The sequence below is a fragment of the Sorex fumeus genome, unplaced genomic scaffold (assembly GCF_029834395.1).
Source record: "Sorex fumeus unplaced genomic scaffold, SorFum_2.1 ptg000010l, whole genome shotgun sequence".
In the NCBI taxonomy this organism is placed as follows: Eukaryota; Metazoa; Chordata; class Mammalia; order Eulipotyphla; family Soricidae; genus Sorex; species Sorex fumeus.
The window spans coordinates 792,291-812,291 of record NW_026606067.1 but is presented as its reverse complement, the minus strand read 5'-3'; the positions used below and the strand labels follow the sequence as shown (position 1 = coordinate 812,291).

At 48.2% G+C, this 20,001-nt stretch overlaps 1 protein-coding gene across 4 annotated transcripts in view; it reads left to right on the top strand.

The window, feature by feature from the left end:
• The window catches only part of PPP1R12B (protein phosphatase 1 regulatory subunit 12B), a 250,443-nt gene that overhangs the window by 216,819 nt on the left and 13,623 nt on the right, over positions 1-20,001 (top strand). For 3 of the 4 annotated variants that reach the window (XM_056110653.1, XM_056110654.1, XM_056110651.1), the window contains 5 exons: positions 6,766-6,782; positions 7,723-7,867; positions 9,097-9,201; positions 14,536-14,589; positions 16,036-16,086. In XM_056110653.1, the coding sequence (XP_055966628.1) occupies positions 6,766-6,782; positions 7,723-7,867; positions 9,097-9,201; positions 14,536-14,589; positions 16,036-16,086 (372 nt within the window). The remainder of the gene's footprint in view (positions 1-6,765; positions 6,783-7,722; positions 7,868-9,096; positions 9,202-14,535; positions 14,590-16,035; positions 16,087-20,001) is intronic. The other variant, XM_056110652.1, reaches the window with a different exon arrangement.

Genomic DNA, 20,001 nt, shown 5'->3' with positions numbered 1-20,001 from the left:
CCCACAGTAATTTATTTTTATTGCTTGTTGCCATAAAATGCTAATGGAATGATTAAAAAAATAAAAAAGAAAAATTTTTAAGAATTTTTGCATCTCACCATGGGGACATTAAGTCCTTGTCTGAGGGTTTACTAAGCTTTTGTTGCAAGTTAAACCTTCTGAGGTAATGTATTTGTTGCCAAGACTGGTTGCCCTGTACATTATATTTCCATCCAATCTGGTGTTCTCCTGTTGGGATGTCAGTATCGTAGAGTTTGGAGATGTTGCTCTAGAAAATGCAGAATATTTAACTGGGCAGTCTAGCGGAGGCATGGCAGCAGCTGTTGGGGTGTGAGTGCGACTGCCCAAGTTTTGGTCGGGTAGAAAACTGGCCTGTGCTGCCTCCCCAGGTCACCCCAGAGGTCTCTGCCAAGATGGATATCCGAGAAATTTTTGTGGCTAGTTGATCCAAGATTTATTTATGAGTCTCTGGAACAAGGCCAAATAGATGAGTTTAGATGGCAGGGGCAGCAGGATGTGAGCATGGCTACTGAGGCTTCTGGAAGTATGGGAAGGTGGGGGAAGATTGCCAATCCCAACTCCGAGAAGGTCCAGGATTTCAGAAAAAAAGGGGGGGGAAAATCCATGTACTTGAAATTTTTCGCTGGTTAGCATCTCTTGGAGCTCAGTCGTAAGGTGGTGGAGTCTGGCCGGCTTTGGTAGCGCAAGCTCTGGCCCACCCCCTGAGATAGCCCAGGAGGTCTCAGCTAGGACTGTATCCGAGAAATCTTCGCAGCTAGTTGATCTCTTTGGAGATTCATTTACGAGTCTCTGGAACAAGAACTGTACATGGCAGCAGTGGCGGGACATGGTTTGTTCTGGCTTTATTTTTGAAAGAGACAGCTGAGGAAAATTGAGCCATCCCCAGAATATAAGTAAAGTAGAACCCACTTTCCTGACCGCTAGAAGATCATGGATTTCACTGGGTGCCCCAAACCCCATGTTCTAGGGTTTGTTTGTTTTTTTTTATTTCCTGCCCGTAAGACCAACCTCCTTGAATCTTCTGGGAGGACCTGCAAGGTAATTTTCCTCACCAGTGTTCTGCCTGCCTTATGGGGTGTCACTTCCTGGTTCACTTCCCCTGAGAGCACCGTGGAGAACTCCAGCTGGTTCAAGTCTCCCCTCTCTGAGTGAGGGTGAGTCAGCGCTTTAGAATGAGAAGCCCTGTCAGCCAGCAGTGAAGCAGGCCAGTGTGACTGACAGCAGGATAAAGAGGGAAAATCCAAGTTAAGTCTCTGCCACCAGTTGAGCGACTTTTGCCCAAGAAACCCAAACTTTTCTCTCCCTAGATCTGACCGCTCTTTCTCCATCAACCCCAGACTCTCTGGGATAGTAAGCTGCCCAGCAAGGAACTAGTTTCTGGAGGTGGTCTACAGTGAAAAGCAAAAAGCGGAATCTGAAAACTTAAGCTAGTTGATCCGAAACTAGCAATTTGAACCCTAATCCCTCTTTACTTTTAAGGTTTTAGCTTGCTTAAATTTTTAAGAGCCAGGGAGCTAGCTTTGCCGGCTGAGCGCAGGCTTTGTAAACTGAAGCCCCCAGTTCAGTCCCTGGCCCTTAGCACATAGTAGTTCCAAGAGTCAGATCTAAGAGTTATTGAGGGACAATTAAGGGTTAATGCAGAAGTCCTGTTTTCTCTGATACTGAATCTAGGGGAATTGTTTACTGTCTTTTGAGTCATCACCTGCTCCTTTATAAAATGTGCACCCCAAAAGAGTACAGCAGAATGCGTAGTGTCCCTTATTGTTCTTTTTCAAAGATTGTGAATCTGCCTTGGATTCCTGCAAGCAGACACGTGCTTGTCTCTTAGCTTTGGTGTCTGTCTTTAGGAAACCTCTGCAGTAGGCCTGTAGGGACCAGAGCTGGTGTAGGAATCCCAAATTTGAGCAACATTCATATCCCCTTACCCCACATGCTCCTATTTGTGGAAAAATGAATTTAGGCCTCTCAAAAATCTGTGGAATATGTTTTTTCATATTGGAGAATCTTGTGAACTTTTCCCTGCTTGCCACTAGGGTGTGCGTGCATGCGTGCGTGTGTGTTTGCATGTGTCCCTGCATGCGTGTGTGTGTGTGTGTGTGTGTGTTATGTGTGTGTTTGTGTGTATTTGTATCTGTGGGGGGGTGGGGGGGTGTTGTGTGTGTGTTTTGGGGGCCATACCCGATCGTTCTCAGGGCTTACTCCTGGCTCTGCGCTCAGGGATCCCTGCTGGTGGAGTGCAGGGGGATCAAATGCATGCCAGGGATCTAACCCAAGCAGGTTGCATGCAAGGCAAGTGTCCTACCCACTGCAGTATCGCTCTGATATGAGCGTTTTAAAGTTTTAAGAGTCATATTTATAGCATCCTCAGAGGAAGCCATATAGTATGCACAGCCATAGAACACTGTGATGTACACATCTGAGAAGTTCTTGGGCATGATAACACATGAATGGCTTCATGATATTTCCAGAACTCTCTAAAGAAAGGGGTTAATTATCTCTAATTCTTTATATTTTGTGTCGGTGTGGGTTTGGGTGATGAGAGGGGGTTGGGACCATACCAGCTGCATTCAGGGCTCACTCCTGGTTCTGTCCTTAGGGTCCCCTCATGGCAGTACCTCGGGACCATATGCAATAACGGGGATGGCTGCTTGCAAGGCAGGTCCCTTAGCCCCTGTACTGTACCTCCATCCCTGCTAGGCATTCTTAGAGGAATAAATCAATAGAAATGCTTTAATATACCTAATGGCTAAGATCCATACCTGGCAAAATTCTAATTTCCAGTGAAAATAAAAGCGGGTTTTTTTCATATAGAATTACCTATCAGAATCTATACAGCAAACTTCAAAGCAGAATTTATAGCTAAAACCTTACAAACAGGGCCTGGAACGATAGCACAGCAGGTAGGGCGTTTGCCTTGCATGCGGCCGACCCGGGTTCGATCCCCAGCATCCCATATGGTCCCCTGAGCGCCGCCAAGAGTAATTCCTGAGTGCAGAGCCAGGAGTAGCCCCTGTACATTGCCAGGTGTGACCCAAAAAAAAGCAAAAAAAAAAAACTTACAAACAGTAGATATTTATAAAAAGGAACACACATTTAAGTGAGGTCCCATGTTTTAAAGTAATAGTCAATAGGGCCAGAGCAATAGTACAGCGAGGAGGGCATTTGCCTTGCATACTGCGACCAACCTGGGTTCAATCCCTAGCACCCCGTATGGTCTCCCAAGTTCTCCAGAAGTGATCACTCAGCACGGAACCAGGAGTAAGCCCTGAGCATCACCAGGTGTGGTCCCAAAACCAAAAAATAAATAAATTAAAATAAAAAATAAAAATAACATTGTCGATAGACATGATTTATCAGTAATAGTCTCATTCTGCATACCATGTAGAAATGGGCTTTTACTTGAATAAGAAGAAAAAGGCCTAAAGCAGAGCATTTTGATTATAAATGGGTCATTATTTTATTCTAAGAGTGGGCAGGAAACATCTATCTTTGGAGACATTGTCAATGGTCCTGTCATTTGGGTGGAGTTGTTTGAAAAGCACTGTTCTGCCTCCAGGCAGAGAAAGTAAATGGTTTCATAAAGCATCATTTCATTTGCTTGTGAGTTCAGTTCCCTGCATCAACGGTCTGAAGTTAACTTGCTGCTCTAGCCAGCAGCAAAAGCTTTCACAGTATTCCTAACAACTAAAAAATGAAATGATGGGACATGGGGGAAAATTCACATGTGCAAAATTTGCTTCCTAAAATTTTCCCCCTTTAAAAAAAATTGGGGGGGGCCATACCTACCAGTGCTCAGGGGTTACTCCTGACTCTGTGCTCAAGGATCACTCTTGGCAGAGCTCAGGGAACCATATGGGATGCCAGGAATCAAACCCAGGTCTGCCATGTACAAGGCTATCGTATCCACTGTCTATGACTCTGGCCCCTGAAATTGTCCCCTTCAATTCTTACTATCAGAGTAAGCGGTGACTTGCTCCAGGTCACGTGTCTAGAGAATATCAGAGTAGAAATCATAACCCCAGTGTGGCCGGAGCCGCTGCTCCTTCCCAGGGTATCAATAGTGCAGTTCAGTGAGTGTTTATTGAGCACTTAGTTTCTAACAGCACAGCACTGATGAAGTAAGTGGGACTAGGGGAGCGACTAGGTCACAGTCAGAGGCATTTTAGGAACTGTGTTGTTTTCAATGCATCTCAGTACAAGTGCCTTTATTTCTGCAGCATCCTCTTCTCGAAACTCATTTCCTTTATGAACCCTTCCTTGGAGCCCACTGGTGAGCACTGCTACCTCCGGGAGCCCCCGGCTTCCGTACTTACCCACATTGCTTGAGCCCATTCGTCACAGAGCATGTGGGGCCCTGCTTGGTGCCTTCATGCAGGACTCTGCTTTGCTCTAGTTAAGCCAGCCCAGGCACTGGCTGACGTGGAGTTCATTCTGTTATCCATCTATTCAGCATGGCACAGTGTACAGTTTTCCTGGGTTATGACTTTGCATCCACCTAGCTAGTGAGTGGGTGTAGACAAAAGCCAAGTCACCCCCTTCATGCAAATGCTCTTGGAGCATTTTTATATACCATATTTCTCAGGAGGTGATTAAAATTTAGTTTCAGGGCTGGAGAAATAGCTCAGCAGTCTGGAGCACACACTCTGCATGCTGGAGGCTGGGTTCAATCCTATCAGCTCAGGATTCCCCCATGCACCCAAGGGTGGTTCCCTAAGCACTCAAAGGTAGCATGGTGAGTAAAATGTTGCCTTGCATGTTACCAACCTGGGGACGATTCCTAGCAACCCACCTGGTCCCTGAGCCATGCCACAAGTGATCCCTGGGTACAAAGCAAGGAGTAAAACCTGAGCATCACTGCATATGACCTCAAAATTAAAACACACACACACATACACACACACACACACACACACACGCGTGCGCGCGCGCACACACACACACACACACACACACACACACACGCACCTGTGATTTAGGCCTGAGAGATTCTACAGAGATCAAAGCTCTTGCCTTGTACACAGCCAATTCTGGTCCAGTCCCTGGCATTGCATAGGTGGTCTAAGCATCACCAGACACAACTGCTGATGAGCACAGAGCCAGGAGAAACCCAGGAGCACTGCTGTGTGTGGCCCAGAATCTTCCCTTCCAAAATATCTAAAACAGCTCTGCTTGAGATCCATTGAAAAGAAACTATTCCAGAATACTGAAGGAACACACGAGAGAATCCTGCGGAGGGTTACCCCTGACTTAAAGAGCATTCCAGAGAGAAGAGCAGCTTTCAGCAAGGAACATGCCACCCCTCCAGGGGAGCTGTGGGCTGTGGGGCCCCAGACCCTGGGCTCTGGGCTGAGAGCCTGGGCTCTGGGTGTGTGGGTTGTCCTGCAGCTTCCAGGAACTGCTTCATGCTTGAACAAAGCTATCATTGAGAAGCTCCCCAATCATTCCAAAGTTTCTTATTCATCTTGTACATTACTCTGCCCTTGTTTCTCTTCTTTCCATTGTCCATCATTGGTCTTTGAGGGCTTTACCAATCTTTTGCATCTAAAAAAGAGAAAATACTTTATTTGTCTTGAATTCTATTTAAAAAAAGGGAGAAGAGAAAGTGTGGGCTAGAGAAAATTCAAACGGCCAAGCACATGCTTCAGGTACAGGAAGCTTGGGTCCAACCCCTGACATTACATGATCCACCTCTAGGTGTTGTACAGTCCCTCTCCACCCCCGCCCACAAAAGAAACCCAGACTAAAAGAGGTAAGGCATGTGCATGTGACAAACCCTAGTTCAAATCCCCAGCACTTCACGTGGTCCCCTGAGCACAGCCAGGTGTGACCCCAAAATAAAACAAACCATATAAAACAAAAAGGGGGGTAAAGGTTCTCTGTGGTTTAAAGATAAATGTGAACAACATGGGCATAATTGCTTTTCATTGTTTTTAATGACCATCAGTAACCAAGCTCATAGTCTGTGTCTAGGAAACTCTTCTTCAGAAACCTCAGCATACTTTTTTTTTTTTGCTTTTTGGGCCACACCCTGAGATGTTCAGGGCTGACTGCTGGCTCTGCACCCAGGAATCACTCCTGGTGGTACTCGGGGGACCATATGGGGTGCTGGGAATCAAACCCAGGTTGGCCGCGTGCAAGGCAAACACTCTAAAGTACTATCACTGAAGTGATAGTACTCAACATACTTCAACATATTTTCGTACTCTTTTCCTTTTCACCTAGGAACAAGGCTAGAACTTTTCCCTTCCCCCAAATCCTCTCCTTGGGTTCTTTTCCCTAGAGATCAGGGAGATGGTCAGGAACTGAGTTTTAGTATCTGCAATTTGTGGTGTTCTTTCAGAGTCCGTTTGGTGGTTTATGAACTGAAGGAGATTCACAGGATGCAGACTGGGATCCAGAGAAACTAAGTGTCACACAAAAAGTCTCTCACTTCTAGAACAGAAAAGATGTGCACTTTATCGGTGTGGGGTGGTTTTTGATGGCTTTCCAGTGTGCTAGCTGACTGCGCGCTGAGAACAGTGCTCTCCCACACTCGAATCTAGTACGTCCTGGAGCCAAAAATGGGAGTTGGTGCCAAGGAGTCTTTTAAACAGTCCGTTCAGTTGGTTTTTCTTACATTGTATTCCTGTCTCATGTGAAGTTGAGACATCAGATTTGGAAAATATGTTTATAAATGAAAGTTATGAAAATTCGTCCCTTGCTAAATGCTGTTTTTTTGTTTTTGTTTTTGTCTCCTTTCTCCAGCATGAAAGACTTTCTAGGTAAGCACGTCCCTGTTTTGTGTGCATGTTTAATACGTGTGAATTAATGTGTGTCTAATTAAGCAGCTTTCTGTAGCTTAGTAATGCTTCACACAGCCTTTCCTCCCTTTTAATTTCCACAGCCACCGCAATCATCCAGGCTTTTATCATCTCCTGCCAAAAGTAATTCGGTAGCTTTTCAGCTTAACTTCCTGCATCTTCTCTTTCTAATTTGTTTGTATCTGACCGCATTCTACATGAATTTCCCTGAAGCATCCAGGCTCTATGCTAGATGCTAGGGAAACAACAGGAGTAGGAATCTGTCTTACCCTCCATAGTCCTCACCAAATCTCTGGTGAAACAGTTTCAATTGCACGTACTGAGTGCCAAGCTAGAAGTCGGGGCTGAGGAGAAATCCCAGTCATGGGCGTAGTGGTCCTGCTGTGTAATTGAAGGTCGGAGGTTAAGAAACCAGCTGTCTGGGCCCTGTGGTGGTACTCCTGAAGTGTATGGGTTGCATCGGATATACCAGAAATCTGAAAATTCTGAGTGCCGTGCCCATGGTGCCATCCCTAGCTTCATCCGGCCTCCATTGCCCATCTACAAGTCCATATGTTTCTGATTCATCGACAGCTCATTGGAGTCGTTTCCCAAGAGTCATTAAACTCCAAGAAACTTTCACTTTTCAGAGCAAACTCATGGGGGCAGCTGTTTCATCCTAAACTTAACTTGAAGAGCTCTAGCATATCCGTCAACACCTAGGTCCAGACTTCCCCCATTTCAAGTACACTCCACTCTTGGCACAAAAGGGTCACTTTTTCAAGCTGGGGGCATGTCCGGGAAGGAATGCTGGGCATTGTTCCGGGCCTGAGCACGAGCATACTTCCTGGAGAAGGAGCAGAGGCCTTCTCCTCACTTCCGTGTTCTCAGCACCTGACCTTTTCTTTCATCCCCTCCCCAGGTTGGAATCTGGAGGTAGCAATGCTCTCAGCAGCGACTCTTACAGTGATCGGGCATCAGCGAGAGCCCGCCGGGAGGCCCGAGAGGCCCGTCTAGCCAGCCTGGCCAGCCGGGTAGAAGAGGACAGCAGCCGGGATTACAAAAAAGTAGGGTCTCTCCTCCGGTGCCTGTCCTTGGGTCACAGCACAGACACCACTTGGCCTTCCCCTGGTGGAGGAAAAAGTGGGGAAGAAAGACAGCAGAACTCACCTCTGCTCCCCACAAACCACCAGGAAAGGCATGAGGAAGAGGAACGAGGAATTCCTTTCGGCTCCTTGGTTCACTCCGCCTGTCCGCCAACCAGACTGAGAACCCCCCCACCCCCCGCCCCGCAGATAGTGCTGTTAGTGTCTGGGCAGACATTTAGAGGTGCAGACCAAAAATTTAAAAGAAAAAAAAGTAAGGACTCAAAATTATAGGAGGGGGGACACAAAAGCCAAGCTGTCTAGTGGTTCATTTGGAAGGCTCTTGTATTTTTAAACACACCTGCTCTCAATGAAGTCCTATGAGTATCAGACAACCACTTTGTTGGCGACTGTGATAATAACAGTCTGGATGGGGTGAGGGTTTCAATCACTTTACAGTTTATTTCCTTCAGTACCCAGCTCAGGCCGACTTGGAAACCTTTAGTCCTTGCCAAGGGGGAAAAAATCTTTAAGAAAATGTTTATTTTGTTAATGTTTTGTTAAGCAAAACTTGAGTAAAACTAGTGTATACACAATAGATTGACTCAAGAATAAATATTTAGTGCTAGAAGGCAATACAGCAGTCAGGCTCAAGTACCATATGGTCCCCTGAACATCATAGGGTGCCACCCAGGAGACCCCTGAGCATCATTGTGCTTGGTGCCTTGGAGGTCCCCACCACTGCAGGGCAGACAGTATAACATCCTTGGGCCCTTGCATTGAATAGCCAGCCTGGCTAGCCAAGAAATGTCATTGGGCGCCCCACCAGCCCCAAATTTCTGTTTTGTTGGGAATACAATTTTCAAGCAATCCAGTGCCCACTAGGAGAATATGGAGTGACTGTTCTTCCCCAGCCCCCCACCCCACCCCCCGGCTCCAAGAATAACATTGCATTTAAACGTCACTCTCTTCCTGTTCAGCTGGGACTTCCTTGGTTTTTAATCTGAACAATTCTGTTTCCTCTCTGTTGGGCTCGCAGTGGTTTGGGGCAGGGAGCCTTGGGCATTCCCATGTAACAAAGTGAAGGGTTCTCACCCTGAGAGCCGTGCCTTGCAGGGGACCCATCTCTCTCTCTCTCTCTCTCTCTCTCTCTCTCTCTCTCTCTCTCTCTCTCTCTCTCTCTCTTTCTTTCTCTCTGTCCCCTGCTACAGCTCTATGAGAGTGCCCTGACTGAGAACCAGAAACTGAAAACAAAACTTCAGGAGGCTCAGCTCGAGCTGGCAGATGTCAAATCCAAGCTTGAGAAGGTAGCGCAGGTGAGTGGGGAAGAGGGAGAGGATGGGGAGGTGGGGTGGGTTGAGGGGGATGAGTAAGCCCAGGGTCTCTGGGGGTAGGAGGAAGCGGGAGAGAGCAAGGCTGGCCCCTGCCAGCATCAGGGAGATGGAAGCCTCTTTGATTTGTCACCAGTATGGGGATTCAACCAGCATTTATGTTCAAGTTGAAAACTGAGGACCCAGAGATAACCAGCACCTTGAGTTTGCCCCCTGGCAGCATGTGGCCCTACCAGCACCACTGGGCATAGCCCTCCAGCACTAGTGGGTAGCCCCCACCACCACCACACATCCCCCAAAAGAAAGAAAATTAGCTATTCTGTGTGTGATTCCTGATGCTCTGAATGCTAATATTGTGGACTATCTGCATGTTGATACCAAAGTCTAAAGTAGTATAACATAGCTAGTTTATACTAGACATCAAAAAGCCCTGTCTTCAATGTGTTTCAGCTCCTTTACCTACCTGTCACTTCTCACCTAGGGATGATAAGCAAGACACACTTTGAAAAAAAAAAAATGAAGGGAAATTGATGTTGGTGGAAGGATTGGTGTTAAAATAGTCACTGTCACTGTCACTGTCCTCCTGTTGTTCATCGATTTTGCTCGAGCGGGCCCAGTAATGTCTCCATTGTGATACCAGTTACTGTGTTTGGCATATCGAATATGTCACGGGGAGCTTGTCAGGCTTTGCCGTGCGGGTGAGATACTCTCGGTAGCTTGCCGGGCTCTCTGAGAGGGGTTAAAATAGTATATGCCTAAAATTCAACTATCTATAACTTCATAACTCAGAGTTCTTTAGATTTAAAAAAAAATTTTTTTTTAATTTGGGTTCACACCTGGCAGGGGCGGGGTGGGGGTGGGGGACAAACAGTGCTAGGGACCAAATCCAGAGCCTCCCACATGCTAGGCACGTGCTATCCCACTCCCCCTACCTACTCATCCAGCCCGGTAACACCCCGTTAAACTTGAGGCACAGAGGCTGCGAAACAGCTGTGGAAGCAAGTAGTTTGCGTAGGTCACAGCCTACAGCAAGAACCAAGCACTGTTAGAACATAGGTGAAAGAAAGCAAGGATTCTGTCTCTAAGCCTCCGCTATCTTTCAGCCTAGGAATAGGAAACAGCAGTGGCCGAAGGACTAGCTAGACCTTTCCCTCTTACTGCCCGCGCTGGTTTAATTTAGAGGCAGTTTAGGAGGTGTTGGCAGCAATCACCCCCGTCCTCCATGAAACAGACCTGCAGCTGGAAGCTAACGCAAGTGCCTTCTTAGCTTGTTGCCGAGCTGACAGGAAGTCTATTGAGTTCTTGCCCTCTCAAAGTGCCCAGGGACTAAGAGTCTAAAAGCAGAACTGAATTACATATGGCTCTCCCAGAAAGACGGAAATGAAAGCCAGAGATGGCTAGTTGTTATGGCCATATGATACAACTCAGAAGCAAAGACTCAGACGCGAGGATTATACTGTCTGGGTACAGGGATTTGGGGGTGGGGGAAGCTGGGAGGGTTACAGGATGACCCTCTAAATGTCATCTTATAATTTCTATGCATAATTGGGTGATTGCACCCAAAAAAAATGTATATGGGCTCCTAGCAGGAACCCCACACACTCTGGAGAAGGGGTCGGTCCAGACAAAATGGGTGGCCTGCCTGTCAGAGGCAGCCCCTCTGCCTGGTTCAAAAAGCTGCACTTGGCCCTTCTACTGGCAATTCCCAAGATCCACTGCATCCCAGAGGACAGCTGGCCTTCGAGTGATTTAGTGGAACCAGAGGAATAGGTCCAGTCTAAAGGAAAACACGTGCACTTCGCTCTCCGCTCCAGGCTGGGGGTGGGCTGAATACCCCTGAAGGGCTCTCTTGACCCAACATTGCTGAGCCATGCTAAGTGCCTAAGTCCCAGCAGCGCCTCAGAAAGTAGCCAAGACTTATTCTGAACAGCACCGCCAGTAACTGGTAAGGCAGATCTCAGGCTGGTTCTCATCAGTCTTTACTGGGCTATTTCACAGGGAACCCCATCATCACCCACGCCCCACTCTCTGTCAGAAGCTTCTGTCAGCATGTTACTTGACCTTTAGGGCTTTCCCACCGTGCTCAGGTCATGGAGCAGTCTTAATAATGGGCTGGCAGCGCCTGGCACCACGGGCCTGGCAGACCAAAGCCACCTGCCCAGTCACGGGGAGAAGCGTGGCCTTGCTAGCCAGCCACTTTGCTGGGTGTGTCAGAATCAACTTTGTATGCCAAAATACAAGTTATTGAAATTCAGAAGAAATAGTGGTGTTATGAATCAAGTGTTCTGCTATTACCAAAAATGGAGTTTTTGGCACTGGAGAGAGGCGAGTCAGCCGCACACATGTATGGGGGTAGTTACCACATGGACACATGTAATATATAATGTTTTAACATAGAAGAGCCCCAGATTCTAGGGGGTTAAGGTGTCATGTTAAAATGAAAATATTTGGGGGCTGGAGCAATCGAATAGCGGGTAGGGCGTTTGCCTTGCACGCGGCCGACCCGGGTTTGATTCCCAGCATCCCATATGGTCCCCCGAGCACTGCCAGGAGTAATTCCTGAGTGCAGAGCCAGGAGTAACCCCTGTGCATCGCCGGGTGTGACCCAAAAACCAAATAAATAAAAATAAAATGAAAATATTTGTTCTTTGTGCGAGTGAGCAAGAACTAGCTAAGATTGAAGAAAATAGTGAGTCACAGAAAATAGTGAAGCTGAGAAGTTTCTCTGCTTCTCAGATTTAGGAAAGAGGAGCATAGGACAATATTCAAAAAAAAAATGGCAGGACTTACTTCAGCCTTTTTCCTTTCTGGGGACTCAAGGTCAAATCAGGCGGCCATAACTTCAGAACAGAAAAACCCAGAAGGAGTCAGAAATGCTAGCTTTATTATTAGTTCTGGCTACTTTTTAAGATTTGGGGGGAAGGAGGGATGCCTTCTCCCCTTTAAGAGAATGCAGAATAATGTCTGCATTTATTAGCTGTTTGTAGATAGTGTTCAGCAAAATAAAAATAATCATCCTGGTTTGCTCTCCAAAGCCTGTGTTCTCTCTTAAACACGTATGTATTCCTCTCTTTCTATTTCTATCCCCTTACATCTATTTTTTTGCTTTTTGCTTTTTGGGTCACACCCGGCCACGCACAGGCGTTACTCCTGGCTCTGCACTCAGGAATTACTCCTGGCGGTGCTTGAGGGATCATATGGGATGCTGAGACTCTAACCCAGGTCGGCCGCGTGCAAGGCAAACGCCCTATCCACTGTACTATTGCTCCAGCCCCCCCTTACATCTTTTAAAGTACATTTTGTTCAGTTAAAAAACTTTGGTACATCTACACAATGGAATACTATGCAGCTGTTAGAAAAGATGAAGTGATGAACTTTGCATATAAGTGGATCAATATGGAAACTATCTTACTAAGTGAAATGAGTCAAAAAGAGAGAGACAGATATAGAAAGATTGCACTCATCTTTGGAATATAAAATAACAGAATGGGAGACTAGCACCCAAAAATAGTAGGGATAAGTACCAGGAGGTTTGGCTCCACGGCTTAGAAGCTGACCTCATATGCTGGAGGAAAAGGCAGCTCAGATAGAGTAGGGAACACCAAGTAAAGTGTGGTTGGAGGACCTGCTCAGGATGGGAGATGCGTGCTGAAAGTAGACTATAGATCGAACATGATGGCCACCCAATACCTCTATTGCAAACCACAACACCCAAAAGGAGAGAGAGAACAAAAGGGAATGCTCTGCCACAGTGGTGGTATGGTGGAGGGATGGAGTGGGGGTAGGGGGTGGGAGGGATACTGGGATCATCAGTGGTGGAGAATGGGCATTGGTGGAGGGATGGGTACTCGAGCACTGTATGACTGAAACACAGGCACAAAAGTTTGTAAGTCTGTAATTGTACCTCACGGTGATTCACTAATAAAAAATTTTAAAAATAAATTAAAAATTCAAAAAAAGAACCAAAAAAAAGGATCTTGCTTCACTAAAAAGATCATCATCGGGGCTGGAGCAATGGCACAGCGGGTAGGGCATTTGCCTTGCATATGGCCAACCCGGGTTCAATTCCCAGCATCCCATATGGTCCCCTGAGCACCGCCAGGGGTAATTCCTGAGTGCGGAGCCAGGAGTAACCCCTGTGCATCGCCAGATGTGACCCAAAAAGGAAAAAAAAAGTCATCATCATCACCCTGTATTTATTAAATATCTACTGAGCATTAGAAATTTTGTCCACTTTCATAATATTAAAGGCAAAAGGAGGGGTTGGAGCTCTAATACAGCAGGTAGGGCGTTTGCCTTGCACACAGCTGACCCAGGTTTGATTTCCAGCATCCCATATGGTCCCCCAGGCAATACCAGGAGTAACCCCTGAGTGCAGAGCCAGGAGTAACTTCTGTGCACCTCCAGGTGGGATCCAAAAAGCAATAGATAGATAGATAGATAGATAGATAGATAGATAGAGGCAAAAGGAACTTCAGGGTTCATTTCTGTTTCCTGTTGAAGAGCCATTGCTGGTTTTCCTACCTCCTAACTTTTGTGGCTAAGTGTTTTTAACCCCTCTGCAAAAATTCAGTTAAGAAGCTGAAGAGTGTCGCGGGGCTCTGACTCTCCAGCTCAAGGAGCCTTTTTTTTGTTGTTGTTGTTATTTTTATTTATTTATTTATTGGTTTTTTTCCCTTTATTTTATTTTATTTTATTTTTTTTAAAGTTGTAGATTTACAATTTTTTGTGCTTTGGTTTCAATTATACAATGATCAGATACCCATCCCTCCACCAGTGCCCATTTTCCACCACCATGGATAATATCCCTCCCACCCCCATCCCCCCATCCCCCCGTCTCTGTGGCAGGGCAATCCCCTGTGTTCTCTCTCTCCTTTTGGGTGTTGTGGTCTGCAAAAGAGGCATTGAGTGGCAAACATGTTCAGTCCATAGTCTACTTTCGACATGCATCTCCCCTCCTGGGAGGATCCTCCAAACATCTCAAGGAGCCTTTTATCAAAGAAGCCACATTTCATTTCGGGGGCTGGGGGCATGGAATAATTAGAATCGAAGACGTAGTGAGCCTCTGTATATGTGCCCCGAGTAACGTCTTGGTATTCGGGATTCTTTCCCATTCGAGGAAACATTGCTCCTCTCTTCCCTCCACCAAGTGAGGCTCCCACTAACTCAAAGCAGTGACCTGTGAGGGCTAGTGGTCAGCCTGTTTTCTCCAGGCCTCTGCTGAGTGGGATTTTGGGAGGTCTGCTGGTGACCATGAGCTAGGCTAGGCTGTACACTGGCCGCAACAAGTAACCACTGTTTGTTCTCCATTGGCTCTAGCAGAAGCAGGAGAAGTCCTCCGACCGGTCATCCATGCTGGAGGTAGAGAAGCGGGTACGTGTCCGTCTCTTTTTCCCTCTACTTGGCCTCTTCTTTCTGAGTCTGTCTGACTTTGTTGTTCATGCCAGTGGAAAAAAAGTTCATCTTAAGAAGGCCGGCGTTCTGCCACATTCCATTCCCAGCTTAATAAGAAATTCTTTCGCTCTGACTCTGGACAGCGCTTTGATTGCTATTCCTTTTGGCTACCCTCAGATCGTGGTCTCACGTTTTCCAGTCTTAGGGCGGGAGGGCCCTGGCAGGCCGCCCCCACATGATTCTGCCTGCAGATAAAACTGCACACCCATCGGGGCTGGAGAGATACTGCAGCAGGGGAAGGCACTGGCCTTGCACGTGGCAGATCCGGGTTCAATCCCTGGTACCCAATATGGTCCCCAGAGTCTGACACAGAGCCAGGAATAATTACTGAGCAACACGGAGTGTGGCCCAAAAACCAAAAGACAAACTGCATGCGCATGTGCAGACACACACTCCGATGTATTTGGTTTGCTGGGAAGCACAGATGCTTCTGCAGACCTGGTTCCAAGGTCTCTTTGGTCCCATCGCCTCCAGCAGGCAGAGCACTCCCAGCAGTAGTCTTTCCCAGAGATTCCTCTCTCCTAACTTGAAATCTGAGCCAGTGAGGGCAACCACTCTCCAGCGGCAGGGAGGATGTCTGGGTCGTTTGCTCCCCGCCACCTCAGCTGCATTTCAGAATACTCTTTGGGAATCTGAAGCTCTTGGATTGGGAAGACTCAGCTTTATCGATGAACCTTAACTCTGGCTTGACCCTAAGGTCTGTTCCCACTTTTCCCATTCCTGTCTGTTGGACAGCAGCGAGGTGTTGTTCTCTTCCGTTAACTCCCATAACAAAACATCTTTTTACTAGCTCACTGAGTCAAAGACTCGTCACCACAGCTAGACCTGTTGTCATCGGCTGCTGTGTGAGAAGGAAAAGCAGGGAGATGCGGAGCTGTCCGTAGGCAGTGATGTCCACTCTGCCCTCCGCTCCCCGTCATGAGAGAAGCAGCTGCCGAAGCACTCAGAGAGGGGGGTGCCTGGAGACGATGAAGCCTTCTCGGTCATTAACAGAGAGCCTGGGTCCTCCTCACTTGCAGCCATTTGAAGTTCCTTGAAATCATCCACTTCCTCAGAATATCTCAGCATGCCCCGTTCTGATTTCTGTTGCCTATTAGCAAGCTGCTTCCCCATGGAATGGGTCGATGGGAGCTTTAGATGCTGTGGTTTGACTTCTTTGAAGTTGGAGGGGCACATTCGGCAGTGCTCAGGGGTCCCCGCATTGCAGGGGACTAAGCCCAGGCTCTCAAGTGCTTTGCAGCCAACTGGCCACTCCTCGTGGGTGTGGTTCCACCAGGGAATTAGCACCATCCTGCGGTGGGACGGGGTAGGCCCTTCTTCCAGCTGCCTCTAGACATGGCCAACAGTCTCATTGTTCTTTGACAGGAGAGGCGAGCCTTGGAGCGGAAAATGTCAGAGATGGAAGAAGAAATGAAGGTATGGACATTCGCTTTCTCTCTTTGTGTGACTGTTCTCCAGATGCCCGCCAGGCCCTGTCCCTTCCAGCCCTCTCTGCTTGCCTCCCGCCCCCAATGAGAGATGCTATGTGAAGAGGCGCACTCTCCTCGGCCATGGCAGAGGGGCTCGCTTCACGCACATCCCCTGTGACCCCCAAGGCCTTCTGGGGACAGATGCTATCCCATTCTAAGAAAGCACTAATTCAGCCTGAAGCGGGGCTCCTCGTTTTCTGAGCCATGGCATCACCCTCCAGGGACTTGGTGAAAAAGCTTAACACCACCCCTAAGAAGGGGGCAGGGTGTGTCAGGGCTAGCCAGAGAGTCTCCACCTGGGTCCGGCCCTGTCCCTCCCTCGTCCCTTTGCTGGAAGAAACTCAGTCTAAGTCATTCTGCAGCAGAATAAAAATTGATTCCCATTGATTTCCTACCCCGGGACATTTCCCCTGCAGTATCGGGTAACGTAGAAAACTCACCCTTTAGAATGAGCTCGTGCCACCAGCCAGACTCCACGGCTCCCCTGCAGAGACCATCAGCCCCACTAACTAACTTCAGTGGGCAGTTTGGAGTGTAAGAACTGGCAGTGTGCCCAGCGGAGTCAGGTGGCTGCTGTGGAAGGGGGAACAGCCGCCGGGAGGAGAGCTGCACAGAGCAGCATCCAAGTCTCTGAGGCCACAGGCCGCGGTCCCTTCGCACTGGCTTAGCCCTCTTGCCTTCTCCAAGGATTGTGCCTCCCTGGATGTAGGACAGGGAGTGTGCGGCTGGGGAAGCACAGGGAGAACTCTGTAAGCGAGCAGCTTTCACCTGTTAGGAGAAACAGGACTGCAATGGGGCATATGTACGCACATGCACACGCACGCGCTCACACACACACACACACACACACACACACACACGAAATCAGGGCTTATTAATCCTGTTGCTCTTTTTGATTCTAGAAGGAAGGGAGAGATGCCCTATATTTGCAATCCCTGTTCTCCACATGCTAGGGCTAGTCCTGGTGCTTTCACCCAGAAGTTCAGGCAATACCTACTTAAATCTCGACCAGGGACACTACTTCAAGGTGATTTGAACCATAGGTAGAAATTGTGAATAGTCGATTTTCCTGAGATGATAGGAAAGATCTGGCCTACTCCCATCAGCCACTCGTCACCTACTCCACGCCTGCTGCACAGCATTCTCTTCTGCTACACCTGACCCGTTCTTGATGAATGAGCGGCCGCAGCTTGGGTTGCCTGGGGGCTGCTGCAGCCATGTTGGGCCACCCTTGAGCTCTACCACCTGTGCTCTGCCCTTAGGCAGCCCTCAGAGATGCTCCTGAAGAAGACGCCTCTACCAGGGGTGTGGCTCAGTGGTAGAGCACTTGCCCTGCATGTGTCAGGCCCTGGTTTCGATTCCCTGTATCTGATGCTCTCCCGAGCACCACCAGGAATGTGCCAGACAGGAAGTAGTCCCTGAGCATAGCCAGATGCTGCAGAAAGAGAGACAGAGACAGCACGTGCATGCGCACACCTGAAGGCTGATCACGTCTCCACCCCCCCCCACACACCCCCACCGTCCCATAAAAAGACTGAGAAAATATCCAAAAGTGGAGTGAGAGACTTTCCTGTTCCAGTTCCAAGTGGAGTTGGGACACTCCGGTGGTGGCCCTCAGTTCTGTGAGTGAGGACAGGCTTGCATGTTTCTCTCTATCTCTGTGTCCTGTCAGACTGGACTTGCCTACACTCGCCATGGGTTATTTCCTTTCCTTGGTAGAGACACATGGAAGTCAAGCCTTCCAGTCCAGCCACTTCAGTCAGCAAGTTTGGGTTGGACCCAAACTGGATTTGGAACTTAAAAAAAAAAATCATATTTTTATTGAGTCGCTGTGAATGCCAAGACTATGCATGATGCATCTCAGGCATACAGTGTTCCAACACCATGCTCATCACCAGTGACCATTCCCCTCCACCAGTGTCCCCCGTTTCCATCACCCCCTTCCTGCCTCAGGGTCAGGCACTGTTTTCCCTTCATGCACTGTGGCTTACAGTACCATGACTGGTAGGTGCCATGCATATTACTCTGCCACATTCCAGCACCCCCTCCTCCTCCAGAGGGACCCCTTCCACCCACCATTGTCTCAATGTCCCAGATTTGTCTGTCCTTCCCCCTTCCCACAGTGGCAAACCTCCTACTGAAAACCAGTTCCCGTGTTCTTCATGTATATATCGCCTTTGGACATTTGTCGTTCCCCTACTTAGATCTTGATATCCCACATATGAGAATGATTTCTCTCATATGCAGAAAACATTTTTTATTGAATAAAATGTACCCATTCTTGGAGCTGGAGAGATAGCACAGCGGGTAGGGCGTTTGTCTTGCACGCGGCCGACCTGGGTTCAATTCCCAGCATCCCATATGGTTCCCTGAGTACCGCCAGGACTAATTCCTGAGTGAAGAGCTAGGAGTAACCCCTGTGCATTGCCGGGTGTGACCCAAAAAGCAAAAAAAAAAAAAAAAAAAGAAGTACCCTTTTAGTACCAATCCCAGCGCCAAGTGGAGAAAAAAGGGTCCACAGAGCCTAAAGTCTCTCAGACACACATTCACATGAGTCTCCAGACCTGCTGCTGGATTCCAAAAGTTCCAGCTCCCCCCAGGGGACCTAGAGGAAGGACTGCCAGAACCTCTAGTCATCATCAGTTTTATGTTTGTGTCGTACACTCTTTGAAGGGAAAAAAACTCCAGATATACTAATACTCATTAGGCTAGATATGCCAATAATCATAAAACTGGTATGGCTAGCCCTAGAAAAGCCCAAGAAAATATGTGCTTAGCTTTCAAGTCTTTCACCCAAGTCACAGTTGGTGTTGACCAGTCATGACCATCTCTCCAGTGGTCAGTCCCAGACCTCTTTGTCCTTGGTAGCAGCCAATGGGGACAGTAGCCTGCTTGTCCAGTTGCAGGGCCAGCCAAGGGCCAGCTGGCTCTAGTGGCTGTATTATGTTCATCGTGCTTGTACTGACGCTCCGGCCTGCTTGGAGCAATCCGTAGGGAGCAGGTAGACTGCCCTGGGGTTCCCTGAAGACACTGAAGGGTAGAAAGTGACTCCCATACCTGGTTTTCCGACTCTGACAAAGTGAACAAAGGTCAAGTCAAATGGGAACCATGCGATACGCCCCCAAACCCGCCTCCAGGGCTGCAGGCCTCCATGACTTGGCTTGTGCCCGTCTGGCCTTTTCTTGGGAAGGTAAGTACCTAGAGGTTCTCCCCAGGAGAGGTCCTGGATTAGAGGAAAATTTGATGCCAATCTTGCCCAGGTTGCATGTTGGTGAGCGCTGTGCTGGGCCCGCGCCAGCCTGGGCCATGCCCCTCATGCCCCCCGTTGCCTGCTGATGCCCCTCCGGACGCTCTGCTCTACTGCCCCTCCTTCCGAGGCTGCCGCCCCTCCCCGACTGCTGCATGCAGGGCCCCAGCAGGCAAGCCCCTTTGGAATTTGACTTGGACTTTATTTACTTACCCTGGAAATATCACAAGGTGGTCCTGGCCCCTAAGTCCTGCCCGTGCCCGTCCTGCTTTATGGCCCGCTGCCTCTCCATCCCCCTCCATGCCTTTCTTCCAGTCCTGCTTCCTAGAGAACATTCCACCAGACTCTGTTTGGCTTCTCTCTCTTTCTCTCCACCTCTCTCTCTCCTTATAACTCCCAAATTCTTCCAGAGCAGTCTGCCTGCACTCACATGTTAGATTGAGTCATTTTCATAATGAAGTCTTTAATGTTATTCCCTAGAAGGCAAGAACTTCTTTATATAATGACAAGGATGTGTTGAAAGATTTGGTTCAGTGTCAACACCAGAGAAGGGTGAGAACCAGGGACTTTCCGTCGATTCTGAAGCTTGGTCCTTACCCATCAGTTTAACATCTG